This window comes from Piliocolobus tephrosceles, chromosome 9 (genome assembly GCF_002776525.5).
Source record: "Piliocolobus tephrosceles isolate RC106 chromosome 9, ASM277652v3, whole genome shotgun sequence".
In the NCBI taxonomy this organism is placed as follows: domain Eukaryota; kingdom Metazoa; phylum Chordata; class Mammalia; order Primates; family Cercopithecidae; genus Piliocolobus; species Piliocolobus tephrosceles.
The window spans coordinates 67,814,014-67,833,207 of record NC_045442.1 but is presented as its reverse complement, the minus strand read 5'-3'; the positions used below and the strand labels follow the sequence as shown (position 1 = coordinate 67,833,207).

General features: G+C 53.6%; 1 protein-coding gene across 1 annotated transcript in view; it reads right to left on the bottom strand.

Annotated features, from left to right (window-relative positions):
* Positions 1-19,194, bottom strand: part of LOC111537881 (cadherin-23-like) — a 252,292-nt gene that overhangs the window by 61,109 nt on the left and 171,989 nt on the right. The window contains exons 8-9 of the mRNA XM_023205000.2: positions 16,696-16,824; positions 9,461-9,539 (exon numbers count right to left, since the gene is read on the bottom strand). Of these exons, the coding sequence (XP_023060768.1) occupies positions 9,461-9,539; positions 16,696-16,824 (208 nt within the window). The remainder of the gene's footprint in view (positions 1-9,460; positions 9,540-16,695; positions 16,825-19,194) is intronic.

Genomic DNA, 19,194 nt, shown 5'->3' with positions numbered 1-19,194 from the left:
GTGTGGGCAAGGTGAGGGTAAGGTGTGGGTAAGGTGAGGGTAAGGTGAGGGTAAGGTGTGGGAAGGTGAGGGGAAGGTGAGGGTAAGGTGTGGGTAAGGTGAGGGTAAGGTGTGGGCAAGGTGAGGGTAAGGTGTGGGCAAGGTGAGGGTAAGGTGTGGGTAAGGTGAGAGTAAGGTGAGGGTAAGGTGAGGATAAGGTGTGGATAAGGTGTGAATAAGGTGTGGGTAAGGCGAGGTAAGGCATGGGTGATGGTCTTGCTCTAGGTGGGCTGGTGAGTTTCACAGGCATCCACAATATTATTAAGGCTAAGCATGAAACAAAAGAGAGCTACACATGGACCAGTGTTAATCGTGAGCCAAGAATTACATTTAAATCAGTTCTGTGTACCAGAGGTGGACCAAGTTAAAAGAGAAAGAGAATGCAAACTAAATGGTGGCTAATTTCATATTCCTCCAAAGATCTCAAAGCTCTTGAAAGTCAATAAAAAGCAGTTATCTTAAAGATTGAGGAAAAAGCCAAAAAGAACCAAAAAAGAAAAAAAGACAAGTTCCCGTTGACATGGGGGAACCAGAATCCCCCACCCAAACAACCTCCAACCATGAGCAAGAACCCCCCAACCCCACAGAGCTGCCTCAGCCATGGCTCTGGCTCAGAGACACGGTTCCCTAAGCTGCGTGGACTAATAAAAAGGGCCCATGCAGTCCATACTTTGCCCAGCTGGGGAAGTGGACTCAGGTCTAGCAGAAGGGGGAAGCCTTGAGAGTGTTTCCACAGCACTCTATGTTCCGAGCAAGGGACAGAGACAGACTCCTGCCCATGAGGAGGGTATGGGGAAGACGAGACGCAGAAAGGGAGAGTTTCACTGTGCTGCAGTGAAACCTCTTAAAAGTCCACCCAGCAGTGTTATTTATGGGAAGGAAGCAAGGGGCAAGCCACTGTTACTGACAAAGAGCATACAGGACCTCATTAAAGGAGACAGGAAGAACAGGGAATCATGAGCACGGCTGTAAAGACTGGTTGATCAAAAAGGCGGGTTCATGAGAGCACCAGGAGAGGCGGGGTGGCAGGAAGCGCACCCTGGAGAGAAGAGGGAGAAAGATCAGGGGGAAGGAAGAAGTGTAGACTTTCCTGTGGCTCATCAGGAGAAAGTGAGTGTTGGTGTGATACATTGTTGCTGTTTCGGCATGACGATGGGAGAGAACTGTAAATAATAGGCCAGTGTGTTTGTATAATTAAATTAAAAACCCTCCAGAGGCTCTGTCCCTAGATATTCTTGAAAGAAGAGAGCTACAGGATGCAAATGGGCTAAACCTATACTTTGGACAGTAGGTTTGTTCCAGCTTGAGAGAGAATGCTTCTCAATTGCTGGTGGCTGCAAGAAGGCAGGTAAGAAAGGCTTGGAGGCCCATCCTTGTGCTGGGATCAATTAGTGATGTCTGCCATGGGTGAAGAATGGGGTGTTTTGGTACATGTGGGTCTAGGGTGGCATTCACAGATGTTAACAGGCTTTTCTTATGAATATGTCCCTTTCTGCCTAGGCCACCACCATGACCCGAGAAACCTAGACTCAGACGTTAGTAGTTTATTTGTCTCCTCCTTTTCCTGCATCATCTATTTTCAGTACATCACCAGAGCCTGCTGACTCGGCTCTTGTACATCTCCACAATGACCCCCAGATCTCCCCTCAGCAAGGATACATTAGAGTCACAGCCTGTTAGCAGATCGCCCTCATTCCAGCGCTTCCTGCTCCAATCCACCCAGAACTGTGTGAGATGAATCTCTCAGTGACCCCATGTTCACTTCCCCCACCCCAGCCGCACTCAAGAACCTACTTCTTGTTGCTTTCTACATCTTCTAGCAACTGCCCTGCCACCCCTCTTTTATCTGCCCTGGACTCCTTCCTGGTGACCACTGGCTCCAGCCAGGTGAGCCATTCCCCAAGATGCCCCGAGATGTTTGGGGCTTCCAGGTACCCATTGTGCTACCCCAAGCCAGGAGCTGTGATGTGCGATTCAGAGTTCCAAAGCAATTCTGCTTTTCCTGAGTTTTTACTTCTCAGGGGCAGAAAATGCCAAGCAGCTTAATCACAAGGGCTTTGAAGTGTGTCGCACAATGGTCTCCTATGATAGCTGTCCCCCACCAGGCCGTGGCCAGGGGCCCAATTCAGTTATTGGCATATGTGGGGGGTGTGAGCTTATGCAAGTTTGACTGTATCTGATTATTCTCCCTGTGTACACACACACACACACACACACACACACACAGACTTCCCTTCAAAGCAATCAATGTATTTTCATGTATTTCAATGTATTTTAAAGCACTCAATGTACCTCCTCACTGGTAGCATTAAAATAAAATTCAGAGACAAGCAAGGGAAGGCTCTGTCCTTCACTAACATAGTACCCCAGTGTGACTGGAAGTGAGGCCACTGCCTTTCAAGTTGAAAGTGAGGGGTTTCAGCCTGATACTTCTCGCTTACCCTTGATTCTAGCCCTGTGTTTCTCAACCTTCTCTTCATCGTCACCCACCCCACTCAACCCCTTGCCCCAGGAGCCACTTTAGACATTTTTTTTTTTTTTTTTGAGACAGAGTCTCGCTCTGTTGCCCAGGCTGGAGTGCAGTGGCCAGATCTCGGCTCACTGCAAGCTCTGCCTCCCGGGTTTATGCCATTCTCCTGCCTCAGCCTCTCGAGTAGCTGGGACTACAGGCGCCCGCCACCTTGCCCGGCTAGTTTTTTGCATTTTTTTTTTTTAGTAGAGACGGGGTTTCACCGTGTTAGCCAGGATGGTCTCGATCTCCTGACCTCATGATCCGCCCGTCTCGGCCTCCCAAAGTGCTGGGATTACAGGCTTGAGCCACCGCGCCCGGCCCACTTTAGACATTTTTACGTAATTGCTTTCCTCCCCTGACATGAAATGTCAACACCACGGATATAATAGAAATCTGCTTTATACATTAAAAGAGTAAGATCTTTGCCAGTACAAAATTTTGCCGCCATTGAGAACACACACTCTTTTAGACCAGAGCTTCTCAAAGTGTGGTCCCCAGGCCAGCAGCATCAGTGTTGCCTGGGTGCACCCAGAGTTTCTGAGTCTTTAGGTTTAGTGAGGATGCAAAACCTTGCATTTCTAACAATTCCCAGATGATGCTGATGTTGCTGCTCTGGGGACCACACTTTGAGAACTAGTGGGTTGTCATGGAAACAGGGAGGTTCTGGAACCTGAGGGACTTGGGTTCAAATCCCTGCTCTGCCTCTTAGTAGCTGTGACTATTGGCCAATATATGTAAACTCTCTGAGCCTTGTTTTCCTTGTCTACATCTCTCTCATAGACTGTTTTGAGGGATAACTTGTGTCCAGGCTGTGCCTGGTACATGGCAGGTACCCAATAAACAGGGTTCTCCTCCCCTCACTCTAGGGGATGGTCCTGAGCTGTGGACAACAGCAGATGGGGAAATGGATGTGGGAAGCAAGAAGAGATTAGGCCTTTTCAGCATGAAAAGAGGATAGAACTCTGCCCTCACCCACGGCACTTGTCCCGTCAGCACCTCCTCCAAGGCCTCCACGTGCCCCTGGCCTCTGTCTGGCTCTGTCCCCCAATGTGGCCTGTGGCCGGGCAGTCGGGGCTGCAACTCTCAGCTGGACACCCCAACCTCTTCCCTACTTGCTCCTAGCTGCTGTCCCCCAACCTGTCTGCTCCACCTTGACCACAATGAGCTGCCCAAAAGCACTCCTGACCATGCACCCCACCCCCCAAGACTCCCCAGGTGGCCCCTTGCTGCTCTCAGGAGCCGGGCACCCCACATGCTGGCATTCTCCTGAGCCGGGCACCCCACATGCTGCATGGCCAGCCTGGCCTCCCTCTGCAGCCTCAGCACCCGACTACCCCACCCCCCTGCCACCGCCTCCCTTGTGTGCTGCGCCTAGTCACGCTGAGCTACTGCAGATGCATGAATGTGGCTCCTCTCCTACTGCAGAGTCTCTGTACACGCTGTTCTTTCTGCCTGTCCGCCCCTCTTTCCGGCGAATTCTTACTCCTTCTGCAGTGCCTGGCTTCTGTGATCTCTCCTCATGGAGTCTCTCCAGCCTGTGCTGAGTGGCTGAGGCACCCCCTCCCAAGGATCCTTTCTCTCTTCTTATCATGGATATTTTTTAACACACACAGAAGTAGATAAAACAGTCTAACAGGCCCCCAGGGAGCCATCACTCCATGTCAACATCAGCATATCTTGTGCCTCCTCTACCCAGAGTTCCACCCGGGTAACAAAGCTGCCTCTGCATAGGTCTGTCTCCTGACCAAACCGCAGGTTCCCAGGGCGAAGATGGTGCCCTGGTCTCCACCACCTCTCAGGACATTAGCATAGCTCCTGGCCCAGAGAAAGCCCTCAGTCAACTGTGGGTGGGAATGAAGAGTCCACTCTGCTCAGTGCCTTAGCTACGAGATCAGGTGCTCTTCTGTGTGCTGACTCGGCTCAGCTCACTAAACCCCCACAGGCCTGTGAGGCAGGGACTGTTATCATCTCCATTTTACAGATTGGAAAATGGATGTTTAGAAGGTTATGCAGCTGGTCAGTGGCAGAAGCTAAGCCAAGGCCACCTAACTCTAGAACAGAGCCGCCAAGAGAACTGGAATATGGGCACATGGGTGATTTTAAATTCTCTAGTAGTCACAAAAAAGAAATAGGTGACATTAATTTTAATAATATGTTGTATTTCACCCAGTATATCCAAAATATTATCATTTCAACATGTCATCAATATAAAACATTACCAGTGAGATATTTTATCACCTGTTTTTGCACACTAGGTCTTCAAAATCCTCTGTGTTTTGTCGACAGCATATCTCAATTCAGACTAGCCACATTTCAAGTGCCTAGTAGCTACATGGGCTCATGGGCAAATGCATTGGCTGGCACAGCTAGAAGTCACCACCATGGACAACGGCTCCAGAGCCTGTACTCTCAACCACTACCCTGTGCTCAAACAAATAAAGGAGGAAATGAATGAATGAGTCCCAAGGACTCCAGGGTCCTGCTTGTTCCTCGACAATTAATAATCCTTAGGCCAGGCGCGGTGGCTCACGCCTGTAATCCCAGCACTTTGGGAGGCCAAGGCGGGCAGATCACAAGGTCAGGAGATCGAGATCATCCTGGCGAACACGGTGAAACCCCGTCTCTACTAAAATACAAAAAAAATTAGCCGGGCATAGTGGCAGGCTACTGTAGTCCCAGCTTCTCGGGAGGCTGAGGCAGGAGAATGGGGTGAACCTAGGAGGCGACAGAGCTTGCAGTGAGTGGAGATCGCGCCACTGCACTCCAGCCTGGGAGACAGAGCGAGACTCCGTCTCAAAAAAAAAAAAAAAAAAAAAAATCCTTAATATTTTTGGCCCTTTAGAGTCTCTCCAGCACTCTCTCACCCATGTGGGGATTATTAACCCAGTTCCGTGGGTGAGGACCACGAGGTCGAGAGGTCGAACCCCTTGCTCAGATACATTGCTGGCAGGTGGCACAGCTGGGGCTCGAACCCACAACTTCTGACTCCAAGTTCAGTGCTCTGTTGGTGGGGGGGGTGGCGAGTGCAACTGCCCCTTGAAGGAGGTCTGTGTCTGTCTGGCAGAGGAAGGATGAGGCCAGAGGGGGTGTCTGTTGAGACCACAGGCTGGGCTGTCCTTTGGGGACGGGAGCCTGCAGAACTCTGTTTCTGTCAGGCCCCAAGAAAATGATGCCACTTGTGGGTGGCAGGGCAGGTACAGGCTGAGGGAGAAGATGGGGCCCATGCCAGGTCATCTATGGGAAAGAACTTGTCATTCCTCAGTCTCAGTTTGGCCACGAGGAGCTGAGAACAAATTGATGGCAATGGAGCCATAACTTAGCGCTGAAGGCCTCTTTGTTCTTGGCAAAACAGAGGGGTCATTAGTAATGGAGAAAGCACTGGTGTGCAGACATAAATCCCTACAGCTGCAGGGCTGATAAACAGCCTGGAGGGGACAGGGCCCCAGGGGACTGGGCAGGTTAACTGTGGGCCATGGATCCGGTGTGGGCTCAGGCCTGTCTCCAGCCACGTGGGGCAGACAGGCCTCACCCACTGCAGACAGAGCCACCACCAGCCCAGGCTTCTGGGGGTGCCCCAGAGACTTGAGTCACCCACATCACCACACTCAGGACTCTCCACTTGGCTCTGCCCACGCACTACAAAGCCCTTAGTTCTTTCTTTCAAAGGAAAATGGTTCCTGAGCTGCTAGGGCTGGGGCAGGCCCCTTCTGGGCACTCAGGGCAAGCTTGGGGCAGTCAGCTGTGAAGATACCCTCAGGGTGACATGAACCATCCCTTCTGCCTGCTTCCCAATAAATAGGCACTGGCCAGGCCACCCAGGAGAGGGCTGCGACCAAATGTTACCAGAGAGGCAGGTGTGTGAGACAGACCCTCGGCAGACAATGTTCTTTTCAGCCGTGTCTACACTGGTGGAAGGAAGTAGAGATGAGGCCAAAATCCTAGCCCGCTGTCCACCTGCTCTCCTGGGGACAGTGCCCTCCTGCCCATCAACCTGCTTTAGGTTCATGCTGAGGATGGCTCTCAGGGAGACTGTGCCAGCCCAGGGCCAGGGAGAAGGGGGCAGGAATGGTGGATAGGGGCAGCCCCATTGAGCCAGTCAGGATGGGTAGGGAAGAAAGAGAAGGACTGACCTTTGCTCGAGCTGCTCATTACCCAACAGGGGTTTGGGCGACGCAAGGTGGTGACAAACACCCACAAAATAGGTAGAGGAAGATCTAAGGCCACCCAGCAAGTGTCGCTCAAGTGGTAACATACTAAGGATGGCAAATATTTGTCACACAGTGGCCCTCTCCCTTGCCACATCCATAGCAGACTCTGCCAATTGAATACTGCACTCATGAGCCTGTTTGGTTCCATGATCCTCTGCAGGCAGTCATTACCAATCAATCAAAACTGGCATGTGAGAAGTAACCCATTTGTCATCCTTTCTAAAAGCCCTTAAGACACATCTGTGCTGGCAGTGGGAATCCTATAAAGCTATGCTGAATGCCTCAGGCCTTCCAGAAGTTTCTGCCTCCTGACCTCACCTCCACACACATCCCTTCCCTGTGGTTTCAAGTCCTGGGTCTCCCTTGTCACTCTGTTATTTGTACTTGGGAGCCTGTCCCAGGAGATTTTGCCCCTGGAGATGTTTCAGGCGGTCGTGCCCAGACGGCAAGCTCCAGAGTCCAGCCCAGACACCAAAGACTCAGCAGCTCAGCCCTCCAGCCTCCTTCCCCAGAGGGAGAGAGCAGAGAGATGGTTCTGGCTGGAGCCATCAGGGTTTATTTGAAGACTGGAGAGGACCCAAGGGTCTGGACTGGCAGCCTGGCACTCAGCATGAACCTGGAATGGACCAGCGCCCTGGAGGATGGGCTCACAGAGTCTCTGCAGAAGTTCCCACTCTAAGCATGACCTTGAACCAAGTCCTGGCTCTCTGCTCTCCACCTCCATCCAGGCTGGGGTATATCTGAAACCAGCCCAGAGGCTGTCAGCACATGAGAGACATGCCCCCGCCCAGCCGAGCACTCCCTTCCTGCTGCCGCCCTGTCCTGGCTCGCCAACTCCATCACCCAGGGCTCACCGGTGTTCCCTCAGTTCTCCAGCACAAGCCCCTGGTCACTGGGAGGCTCTTACGCTGTGTCTCAATTTGCAAAATTCATGAAGAAGATCAGCACCAAGACAGGCCTCCTCTTCTCCTCTGCCCACCTAGAAAGGGCCTCGATTCCCAAGCGGGTCCTGTCTTCCTGCAGAACAGTTTCCTTCCTGGGCCTGGCTTCCTCACATCCCCGTCTGAGGACTGCCTGAACCTGAACTGCCTGGGGTGCTGTGAGAAAGGACCATTCTTGGACCCATCCCAGACCTCCAGGAGAATCTCCGTGGGGCCCAAGGACTTTGTATTTTGGGTAGAAGCCCCAGGAGATTCTTGGGCATGCTGGAGTTTGAAAACTCACTCCCCTAGAGTGACATTCACTCGTTTTGCAAGTCCGTATCAGGGTTTATGCTAACCAGGTCCTGTGCTGGACACCAGAATGATGAAATGGGGGGAGGGGGTGGTGCAGAGGCCCAAATCCATGCTCCTGCTGCCGGTCACCACCTGCGCTGGGCTGGGAGTGGCTCTGGGTCCTGGAGTACACTGGGCTTAGAGACAACACAATAGTCATGTCAGCAGCTGCAGGTCCCAGGTGGACACCCCTGGTTTCCTGCATTGCCAAGGACATGAGACATCTCCCTCCTACTAGTTAACCCCTAGCTTCCCAAGGTAGCATTAGCTGCTAGCTCTAGTAATAACCATAGCTAACACTTATGCAGTACTTTACATGCATTAACTAAGCCCTTTATATGTTAAATCATCTGACTCTTATGTCACCTCGAGGTAGGTACTCTTACTGCTCCCATTTTGTGGAAGTACAGGCAAACTGAGGGATAGGGACCCACCCAAAATGACAGGGCACAGTAGACTCCCTCCTCCTCCATGTTCTTGATCACTATGCCTTGCTGTCCTCTGAGCTTCAGGGGCAGGATGCTACTCCAGCAATGCCAGTCCTGGTTCTGGGGGTGTGGGAGTATGGTAGGGACAGGCAGTGGGTGGAAACTGGCCAGACATCCTCTCGGCCATCAGCCTGGCCTGCCCAGATATACCAGGCTGACCCTTCACCGACTCGTGGGCTGGGCAGGGAGGTGGAGAGTGGCATGTATGGGGGGTGGGCAGAGCCAGAGTCTGTGGGCGAGCAGTTTCTCGCCGCATCCTCAAGGCATCCTTGCTCTAAAACCAACCAGCCCTGGGAGAGCTGAACAGAGCCGCCATTTGTCAGTCTTTGGGTGGGGCATGGGTCAGGGATCCTGTCACCCAGAACCATCTCTGCCATCAGTCACTATTCTGCTCAACCAAGGCATCTGGTGGCAAGGGGGCCGATGTTCCCCCCTGCAACATTCCAGATGTGACATGAATTCCTAAGGGTTGGAAATGTGAAAAGAACATGAAATCAGCTGTAGTTGCAGCTCCGTTTGTTCTAAAATGATGTTAGAACTGCCACCTTTTCATCAAATACGAAAAGAAAAAGACAAACCCAGAGTGCTGGAGGAGGTTAGATGGGAGTCACCCAAGTCCCAGGCCCAGAGCCCCAAAGTGCCCAAGTGTTTCAGACCTTGGACAGCAGCACACGCTCCCACCGCCCCCAGTGCCAGCCAAGTAGCCCTCAGACATTTTAGCCTCTGTTGGCTTCCCAGCATCTCTTCTCCCCGTCCCTACTGCCTTCACTCGGTCCCCTTCCTGGCCCTTTGGCGAGGACTGTCCCTGTAGGCAGGTCTCCTACCCTGTCCCACATGCCCACAGACCTCTCCTTAGCCCTCAGAGCCTGAGACACCTACTGGCTCTCCTTGGGTGGAGGATAGAGGGGTGAGAGGTGAGAGGGGCAGCCTCTGCCTTACCTGAAACAATGGTGTAGCCAATGCCCCGGGGACGTCCTTTATCCTGGTCTATGGCGGTGATGATGCGCACCGTCGTGCCCTGGCAGAAGAGAGGAGGGACTTGAGTTTGGGTCCCCTGGCTGCTGTCTTTCTTTGCAGCTGTCATGGCACCCACAGCTTCCCTCCCCAGGCTGATCCTGGCTGCAAGGGCAACCCAGGAAGTAGGTGCCAAGGGTTCAGGCCTCAGCTGCCCTGGGCACACTGCAGTTCCCAGGCAAATGCCCTATGGTCCATGGGGAGGCCCAACCTTACCGATGCTATCATTCCCCTTTCCCCTTCACGTATCCCTTGTTCAGATGGACCACCATGGAAGAAGAACCGATGAGGAGCATCCAGCGAAGAGACAAGAGATCTGGTCTCTAGCTCAACCACCCATCACATTGCTGTGTGACCTTAGGGAGGTTGCTGCACCTCTCTGGCCTCACTTTCCCCCCACCTTAATAAGAATAACAACAAAAAGCCTGGGACCTTGTTTTCACTGGGGTCTGAATAAAGGAGAACATGATGGATCAATTACCTTAGGGATGAAAGCATAAATCGTGAAAGCATGTATCTCGGGGGATAACCATGGCAACTCTGGAGGCTGCCATGGCCCTAGGAACCATGGCCCACACAGTGCTGTGCCTGGCAATTCCTGCTTGGAATGGCTCTGCCCACACCCCTATTCATTCTTGCTGCAGCACTGGTGGAGAAGGGGTCAGGAGCTGGAACTAATAGGATGGGGAGCCAGGGGAATGTGTTCTTGGGGAGCACAGCCTACGGCATGAAGTCAAGGATATCTGAGCAGACAGCTGCTATACACGTATGAGGAGTGTGAATACACATGTGGCTCAGATGCAGCCATGTGTATGTACCAAAAAGGGGAGAAGTCCACCTGGAGGAACTGGCAAACTGCTGTACAGATGTACAGATGGCAACATGGGTCATGAAGCAGGAGTAGGAGTTTGCCAGGGAGAGAACAGGAAGAGGAAGGTGCTCTGGGTAGAAGGCAGAGCTCAGGCAAGTGCTTGGAGGCATAAGACTGTCCTAGGAAGAGATCCTGGTACACAGCTGGCACATTCAAATATCAATTAATGGGTTGGTTGATTGACTGAATAAACAAATGAACAAACAAGAGTTTGTTTAAACCTTCACAGAGCCCTTAAACAGGGTTTAAAGTCACCGCCACCACTTGCTGAGTCACCCCTTGCCCAGGGCAGCCTTTACCTGGCTCCCCAGGTCCTATCGCACCATGGCCAGTGCCTGCCACGCCTGCCCACCTTGCTTGCCTGAGGCTCTGGCTCCAGGCCACAGTGTTCCCTTGGGTGATAGAGAGCAAGACAAGCCTGTCCCCATCCCCAGGGAAATGTCAACTCTGGCATCTGCATGGCTAATGAGGGCTCTTGTGGCCTGGGCCACTTCTCTACACTCACTGTTTATCAGCAGGAGGCTGAACCCTGCGCTGCACCCCCGCCCCCCTCACCTGTGCAGAGGCTTGTTCCCTGACAGGCACACCCTGTGCTCTTGTGGGACAAGCTGCTCCTCCTTTAACTCCACCCAATCTTGCTGCCATGACACAGCAGGGGCACCCCCCTACCTCACCCTCCCCAGGCACTGGTATCCCTTCACAGCAGTTGCTCCACGCTCTCCTGGCCTGCTAGGATAACTAGGCCTGAGGCCCACCGGAGCACCACCCCAGAGAGTCACTAAGCAGTACTCAGGGGCAACTGCACGTCCCAGGCACACATGCAGGGCAGGGCTAGGCCAGGCCTGGGACAGCGATCCTCAGGAGGAGGCACGAGGGGGCTGGCGTAGGCCTGTGTAGAGGAGACCTGGCGACCAAAGTGCCCTCAGTCCTCAGAGCCCGTGCTAGGCTCCTGCATGGGGCTGCCCAGAGGCCTCCTGGGCGGGCAGGGCTCTGTGGAGGGCAGCTGGTTCTCCAGGACAGGAGGACAATGGGGACTCTTCCCACAAGAGTCGTACCCGAGCTTCCACGAAGCAAGGTCTGACAGGCTCCTGGCAAAGTTTGGGGTTTCATCTCTTTTTGGGTAAATAAATCCACTTTTAATAAAACCCTGAGCTTTTAATACAAGTGCAGCCAGAAAGACTGGAAATGTTATGAGAAGGAATTAACAGGGAGGAATGGGGGCTCCTGGGAGCCCACAGCTCTTGTTTCAGAGACTCAGTGATTGTATTTTCAATATACTGAAACTTATTTCCAAAGACAGGGGATGGAGAAGTGCGGCTGTGCTCGGCCCAGAGCCGGCCCCGCTCCCAAGGGCACGCTGCCTGCTGTGCTTCTCCAGGGAGCCAGTCCAGCTGCGGTGTGTACCAGGGTGCAACCTGCCAAGGGCATCTGCCCTTCACAGGAATCCACGTTTCAGGGAGTAGAAAGCCTCCTGAGAGAGAGGCTACAGCGTGCAGGCCTGCGGGGGCCCAGCTGTTTGTGATGGAGGAGCGGACAAGCACCACAAGCTGGTTAAGGGTTTGACTCTGCTGCCAGACTGCGTGCGCTCGAATCCTTTGAGTAAGTTACCTGTAACCTCTTGTTGCCTTGTTTTCCCCATCTATAAAATGGGTAAAAATCACAATCCCCACCCCTCCGCAGCCGATAAACGTGAAGCACTCAGAACAGCACCTGATGTACGGCAAATGCTATAAACGTGACTGTTACTATTTATTTGGGCCTAGAATTGCTGTATGCATCTGAGGACAACTCAGGGGCCTCTTCCCAGAAAATGCACATCCACGTGGGTTTTTCCAAAGAATTTCAGCAAATTCAGACTCCTCAACACCCCACATTAATCATCTCTACTTAGCGGCAAGGGGCTTTCTGTGCATTGTGAGGACAGCTAGCAGCCTCCAGGGCAGAACTGGCATGAGTGGAGTGCCTACAATGTGCCACTGTGTGGGGCACCCAGCAAGGTTCCCCCTCTCTCTCTTTCCTCACACGGGGGTACGTGTGAGCAAACTGAAGCTCAGAGTGCTCAGGGATTTGCTGAGGGTCACAAGGTGCAGTGGGGAGGGGAAAGCGGTGGGGGTGACTGGGGAATGGAGGGCCACGTGGGGTGGGCCCGGGGGACCCCATTGCTCTCTGGAGGAGGCAAGGGCTCAGGGCTCTGCACCCAGTGGGTGTGCCAAGCTGAGATGTGGGTGAGGTGTGAGAGGCAGCCCCAGCCTCTGAGGCCCGGGCAGTGGGGACACAGTTGAGACAAGCTGGACTTCTCCAGAAGGGAGTGTGTCTCTTCCCTCTGTGGCTTGTCCCCTTCCAAAGATGCCCTTGTCAGGAAAACTGTGGACACAGGAGCCCAGCTGGGCTGTGCATGGCCTCAGGGGTCCGTGTCCTCCTCCTTCTCAGCAAGCTCAGCCGGGACGCCCCTACCCCATTCCCATGACGGGATTAAGGACTTGAAAGGTGAATGTGCAGCTTGCTTCGGGAATAGGAGGCGTCCTTGGAGGGGGCAGGCTGGTGGGGGCTGAAAGGGACTTCCGACGGGAGCTGCCACAGCAGATTCTGAGGTAGCAAATCCTATTTCTCAGTCCTTAATTCCAGTCAATTCCAGTCGAAGGGCTGATAGGCATCGGCTGGCAGTAATTTGTGCAGTTTATCCGCTCTTTTCACCTTCTATCGGCCCTTCACTGACGGGCAGGCCGACATGCTGCTGCTCGAGTGAGGAAATTAAAATCTGATGCAATAATCCCAAATAAGAAGGATTTTATTAGGTAATATATACACTTTAGATGAGGCACGCTAGCCCGATACGCTGATAGGGGGAGGCATACATGCTGCAAGCCACAGATAAAGAGGGGGAGTTGGGGAGAATGGGGAAAGGTCCAGTTGGGGCCCTGGGGCAGCAGAGGCAAGGCTGGGAATGGGGGTACTAGGTTCCTCTGGCCTGGGAGCAGAGCAGACCAGGGTGCATCTCAGCCTGGGCCCGGCCGGGGAATTGCTGCATTAAATCAGGGTTCTACACTGTAAAGGGACATGGAGGGCCCAGATCAAGGCACAGAAACCAATTAGCAGCCGGGAAGGATCAGGCTGGGAGTGCAGGGGAATCAGCCTGCAGGACAGGGGCTCTGCAAAAGGCGAGGGAACTCGAGAACTCCTCAAGTGTGGAGACCAGAGGAAGGGCAGAGGTGTGTGGACACAGAGGCGGATTCTGTGGGCACCAGCGGAGCCGGGCAAGGCTGGAGGGTCTGAAACCCTCAATGCACTGCCTTTTCTGGCTCCCCTAGCCCAGCCATAAGCCAAGCTACGGGGTTCAAGCCTGCACCACCCAGACTGGGGGTCTAGCAGATCCCTGGGCATGGACCTTAGTGCCCTTGTGGAGACAAAGGAGCAATACTGGTGAGGCAAAGAGATATCAAGATCCCTGTCCCTGAGAGAGGAGAATCATAGCATACGCCAAGAAATGGAGCGTCAGGAGACCGGGAGTTAAGGAGGGCAAGGATCTGGTTTGCTGAGACTGAGGGGGTTGCCCCAGCAGGAGCCTGTGGGATCACCTGGACAGCAGAGGGCATGGCTTAGCATGCGGCCTGCACATGGGACAGCCTCATCAATGTTTGATGGGTGCATAAAAGGATGAAGTGCAGACTGAATGGATGGAGAGCTCCGAAATCTGCAGGTCTGAAGTAAAAACATGCACACTGAGCATTGCACAAAATACTAAAAACGAAACTAGAAAAAGACAACTTAGGGGTCTCAGGGGACACTCACACGAGGAACATACATCTTGCCAACTATTACGACTCTGAAAGGAAGCCGAAGCTGGGAGCCCCAACCCAACCTGGCTACTGTAATTGACTGACCAGGTCACTGCCCAGCGTAGTTTAATGTCTGCTAATTGGCAGCACTTGCTATGTGTTTTATGTGCATTATCTCCAACCATTAAAACTCTAAGGCGAGGGAGGCACCACTGCAGGCACAATTATCCCCCTTTCCCAATGAGGAGGTGGTCAGGAGGCTGTGTGATTCAGCCAAAGTGAGTACGGCAGTGTGGGACTCCTCTGAGCTCCTCTGCCAGCCCGGCCACCACCATCTCCTGTACTTCAATCTAGTTGGCCTTGGGCATCTTCCCTGCACTTAGCCCTGGGCATGATGCCCTGGAGACCCAAAGGAAGGCTGAGATCATGTTCCAGAGACGCAAGTACCTTGATTACTGGGGGCTCAGAAGTAGCCCACATATATAGGTAACATTACAGGCAAGACTATAATTAAGTGGAAAATCATGCAGCATAGAGAGAGTTAATTCTACCAGGGTTGAGGGAGAGGAATTGCTGTCTCTGGGACAGGTAGGGAAGAAACCAGGGGAAAAATTATAAGAAAGGTAGAATGGGTGGGTGGACTTTGGGCTGGTGACAAGAGCAGGCACAGGGGCAGAGAGGGTGCAGGAGGGTGAGTATGTTGGTCTGCCCAAGGTGAGGGTGCCTGTTCACTTGTCCATTCCATAACCACCTCCTGAGCACACACTGTGTGCTATGCCCACAGCAGACCCTGTCCCTGCCCGACTGCATGCTTCCAGTCCTTCAGGGGAGCAGAGGTGGGGCAAGTTGTTCAAGAGTGCTGAGCACTCAGGAGATGACCAGGGGCCATGGGCAGATTGTGGACCCTGCCTCATCTGAAAATAGCACGCCAGGGCTGACCTGATGCTGTAAAGGTATTGGCCTGGCAAAGTTGGGCTAGGGGCAGAGAGAAAGGGGGCTAAGAAAGTCATGGGAAATGGGCTGGGCTGCACTGAGAAGAGTCGGCCTTCAGTCTCAAAAGCTGGGGCTCCCACTGCCCACAGAATGCTAAGAAAGAGAAGGCTGGGGAATTAGGGGCATTGATCTGTCCCCCTCTACTGTCAAAGCAGCTTCAAACATTCAACAGTAGCAGGCTGGAAAGGATCCTGCTTCTTGGAGCCTCCCTCCACACCTGCCCCAAGAAGGAAGCGGCCAAATGCCAGCCCCACACAGCAGGAGACTGGGGCCTCGTGCTCTGAAGGGAGGCCAGTGATCAGGGCAGCCCTGGTCTCTAAATGAGGGGTCAGGCCCAGGAGCACAGCCTGCACCCCAGTCAAGGGAAGCTCACCTGTCACACTCAATTCTGTGAGCCTGTGCAGAGGTGCAGGTGGGGCCCTGAACACCCACGAGCCTCAGGTGGGTGCCCCACTTTGCTCCCAAAGCTGAGTCCTTCCTCTTTTTTTTTTTTGAGACGGAGTCTTGCTCTGTCGCCCAGGCTGGAGTGCAGAGGCCGGATCTCAGCTCACTGCAAGCTCCGCCTCCTGGGTTCACGCCATTCTCCTGCCTCAGCCTCCCGAGTTGCTGGGACTACAGGCGCCCGCCACCTCGCCCGGCTAGTTTTTTGTATTTTTAGTAGAGACGGGGTTTCACCGTGTTAGCCGGGATGGTCTCGAACTCCTGACCTTGTGATCCGCCCATCTCGGCCTCCCAAAGTGCTGGGATTACAGGCTTGAGCCACCGCGCCCGGCGAGTCCTTCCTCTAAGCACACTGAGTTCCCTCAAAAGAAGGGGCTCATTTATCCTTCGCCAAATGCTGTTCCCTAAGCTGATGACCAGGGATTGTGACTGCCTAGGGGAGGTAGCTTTTTCTAATTTTTCCACCCAGAGCCGGTGTTGCATCCAAGTTTGCACAGACGCACGAGTGGTTATGAGACTAGAGATGGCTGCCGTTGCCCATCTGGCCCACAGCTGAGCAAAGCTGCCCCACCCACAGCCTTGCAGGTGGGCCAAGGCATGTTTTGTCCTCTAAGACACCCATGGGTAGCCGATCAAGAGCTGGAGCCAAGAGGGCCCTTGAAGAAGGGCAGCTGCCACCATCTCTGGCAGTGCTCATCAGCAGAGAGGGACAGACTGACACGGCAGGGACACGGCTGAGCTACACTGATGTTCTGTGGAGCCAGACTGAGTCTAGATCCATTCTCCGGCCCAGGCTGGATTTTGCATGGGATCCCCACCCCTGCACATAAGTCTGTCTGAATGGCTCCCCGTTACTTGCCCTGGAAGCCTTTGTTCTTTGCCACAAGGAGCCCCTGGGGTAGAGTGAGAGGGTGAGGAGATGGGCATGGTGTGAAGAGTGGCTGGGGTTCCACTGTGCCAGGACACCCATCACTGCCACGCACAGGGACTGTGGAGGAGCCAAGGAGGAGCCCGGCCCACTACAGGGCTCATCCCTAACAGGAGCTCAGAAGGAAGTCCCCCAGGGCCAGGAGTCTTACCGGAGGAGAATGCTCGTAGATGTTGGTGCTGTAAGGCAGGTTGATGAAGATGGGGTCCATGTCCTGGACGTCTGTGATGATGATGGCCAAGTTGGCCAGGGTGGACAGAGGCCTGGTCTTATCTTGATCCTTAGAGAGCAGAGAGAACACACAGCCTTAGGCTGAGTGATGGTGGGGACACTCACACACATAGGTACACACACACACAGACCTGCACTGTGCAGCACGTATGTGCAAACACACGCGCACACACACACACCCATGCTCTTGCACTCCAGCAGGGAAGGGCTTAAAGAAAGCTTAAGAACTCTAAGAACCCGCGGTGATTTCTGAACTGCACAGGAAAACACAAACAGCATCCCCAAGGTCCAGAGGAAGAAAGCTTATCCAGTGTTACAAAGCAGGGCTGGGGTACAGCTAGACCTCCAGCGCCTAGCAGCCCAGGCCTGACTTCCTTGGACATCGGGTGGTGGGATGACCAGCTTGGAGTAGATATGGTGACACCTTCAGCTCCTTTGCTGAGTTCAGCCGGGGGCCGCCACCCCTCTCTGTGCCCACTTCCTGCCCCCACTCATCCTAGGGCAGCAGTGGACTAACAAGGATGGGGACTCCTCGGAAGAAAGGCCACAGAGGGGATTACTCTGGCACCTGCGTTCCTGCATTCATGAGTCCCTTGCTTTGGGCTGGGGTTTTACGGGTTAAGGACTTTTCCCAGTCTAACCAGCAGGGGGAGCTCCAGGGTCTGTGACATTTGGGGGACTCCAAGAAAGAATCCTGAGAGGTCACATAGGCCATCCCCCTGTAGCCAGGCGAGCAATATTTAAACCGTCAGCTGGGAATTTCATTGTATAAAACCTCGCCAGTGCATCTGTAGTCCCAGCTGCTCAGGAGGCTAAGGTGGGGCAATCACTTGAGCCCAGGAGTTTGAGGCTGTTGTGCACCAAGATTGCACCTATGAATAGCCACTGCACTCCAGCCTGGACAACACAGCGAGACCCCCATCTCAAAAGAAATTTTTTTAATGCTTGGCAAGAAAGAAAACCCCAAACCTATCTCCTACTGTTTAAGTAGCCTGCTGCAACTGAATAACAATAGCCAGCAGTAACAGTAACTGCAGTGCTTTGCACAGATGAGGTGGCAGCCACTCTACCAGGCACTTCACTCGAATCTGTAGTTACAATGGGCCCATTATTCAGATGAGTTAACAAAGACTCAGAAAGGTTGAGTAACTTGCCTACAGTCATACAACTTCCAAGTGTGTAGCCAGAACTCAAACTCAGATCCTTTCACATAAAAATTTGCCACTAACAGTTTTGACTTAGAGCTCTAATACCAGTTCGGTCTCTTAATTTGCTGAGTAACCTCAAATGAGTTGTTTTTCCCTCTGAGAATCTTATGTCCTTTTCTCTGAGATGAAGGGGCTCAAGTGAATGACTTCTAAGGTCCCTCAGGCTGGAACATTCTCTGAGTTAAGATTTGAGGAGCGACTGTCCCCAGGTTAGATCTCCCTTGGTTTGTCTGGGGTGACTTGAATGATGCAAGGCATTCCTGGTGTTCCAAGAAGCCTGGTACCTGCTCCAGGCCTGTAGAGATGGAGCTGCAGTGCCTAGGAGAAGGGAGGGCTGGTTGTCTTTAGGAATCCTCAGGGACAGCCAAGGAGAGGGTGAGGGGCCTTCAGGGATGGGAGTGGGTACTGCAAGGGAGGGGAAGGTCTGGAAGCAGGAGGTGAGCAGAGAGGCTCTCGGGGGGCAACCTCCCAGGCTCCAGGACTGGAGCCCGCACCGCAGGCTTGGGCACTGCCCATGGGGAGAGCTCCCAGCCAGGGACCTGAATGATCACCAGGCACCCAGGACTAGAGTGGAGAGGCTCAAAACAAGTCCCCCGACCTCTTGGACAGGGGATGCCAGCGGCTCTGATTTGCCATAACCAGGTTTTTTCAGGCAGCTGGCTTTTGTCTAGCCTGGCACAGGCCCTCTCTGTCCCATACCTGTGGCTGCAGTCCTGCTCATGCCACAAATGCCCCTGCCCAGCCCACTCTGGACTCTGTGGTGGGGAAAGGGGAGGGATCCTGCCAGGCTCTCAGCTGTGACTCTGGGGCCCATGGCTGTCAGCAGCTTGTTCCCAGAGGATGCCTCAATTTCTCCATCCTGGTACCCGCTCAGCGGTGGCTGGGAACTCACACTGTTGCCTGTAATGCCAGGCACGAGAATCTCCTTCCTTGGGGAAGTGCTCAGCAGCCAAGGGCCCAGCGCCGGCCCCGAGAAGGACTTGGTGTCAGCTCCTCCAGAAGCAAGGGGGAAGCCATCTAGAGAGGGACTTCTAGGGCCCCTCCCGTTCTGCTGCTTCCAAGCATGATTTCTGGGAGAGTAACAGCAATTTAACCGTATTCATCATCCCAGCTTGAGCCCAGGCCTCTGGATAGACCCCGCCACCCACATTCTTGCCTGTGCCCAGCTCTGGTCTATTCCCCATGGTCCAAAGCCTTTTTTATGGTGGATG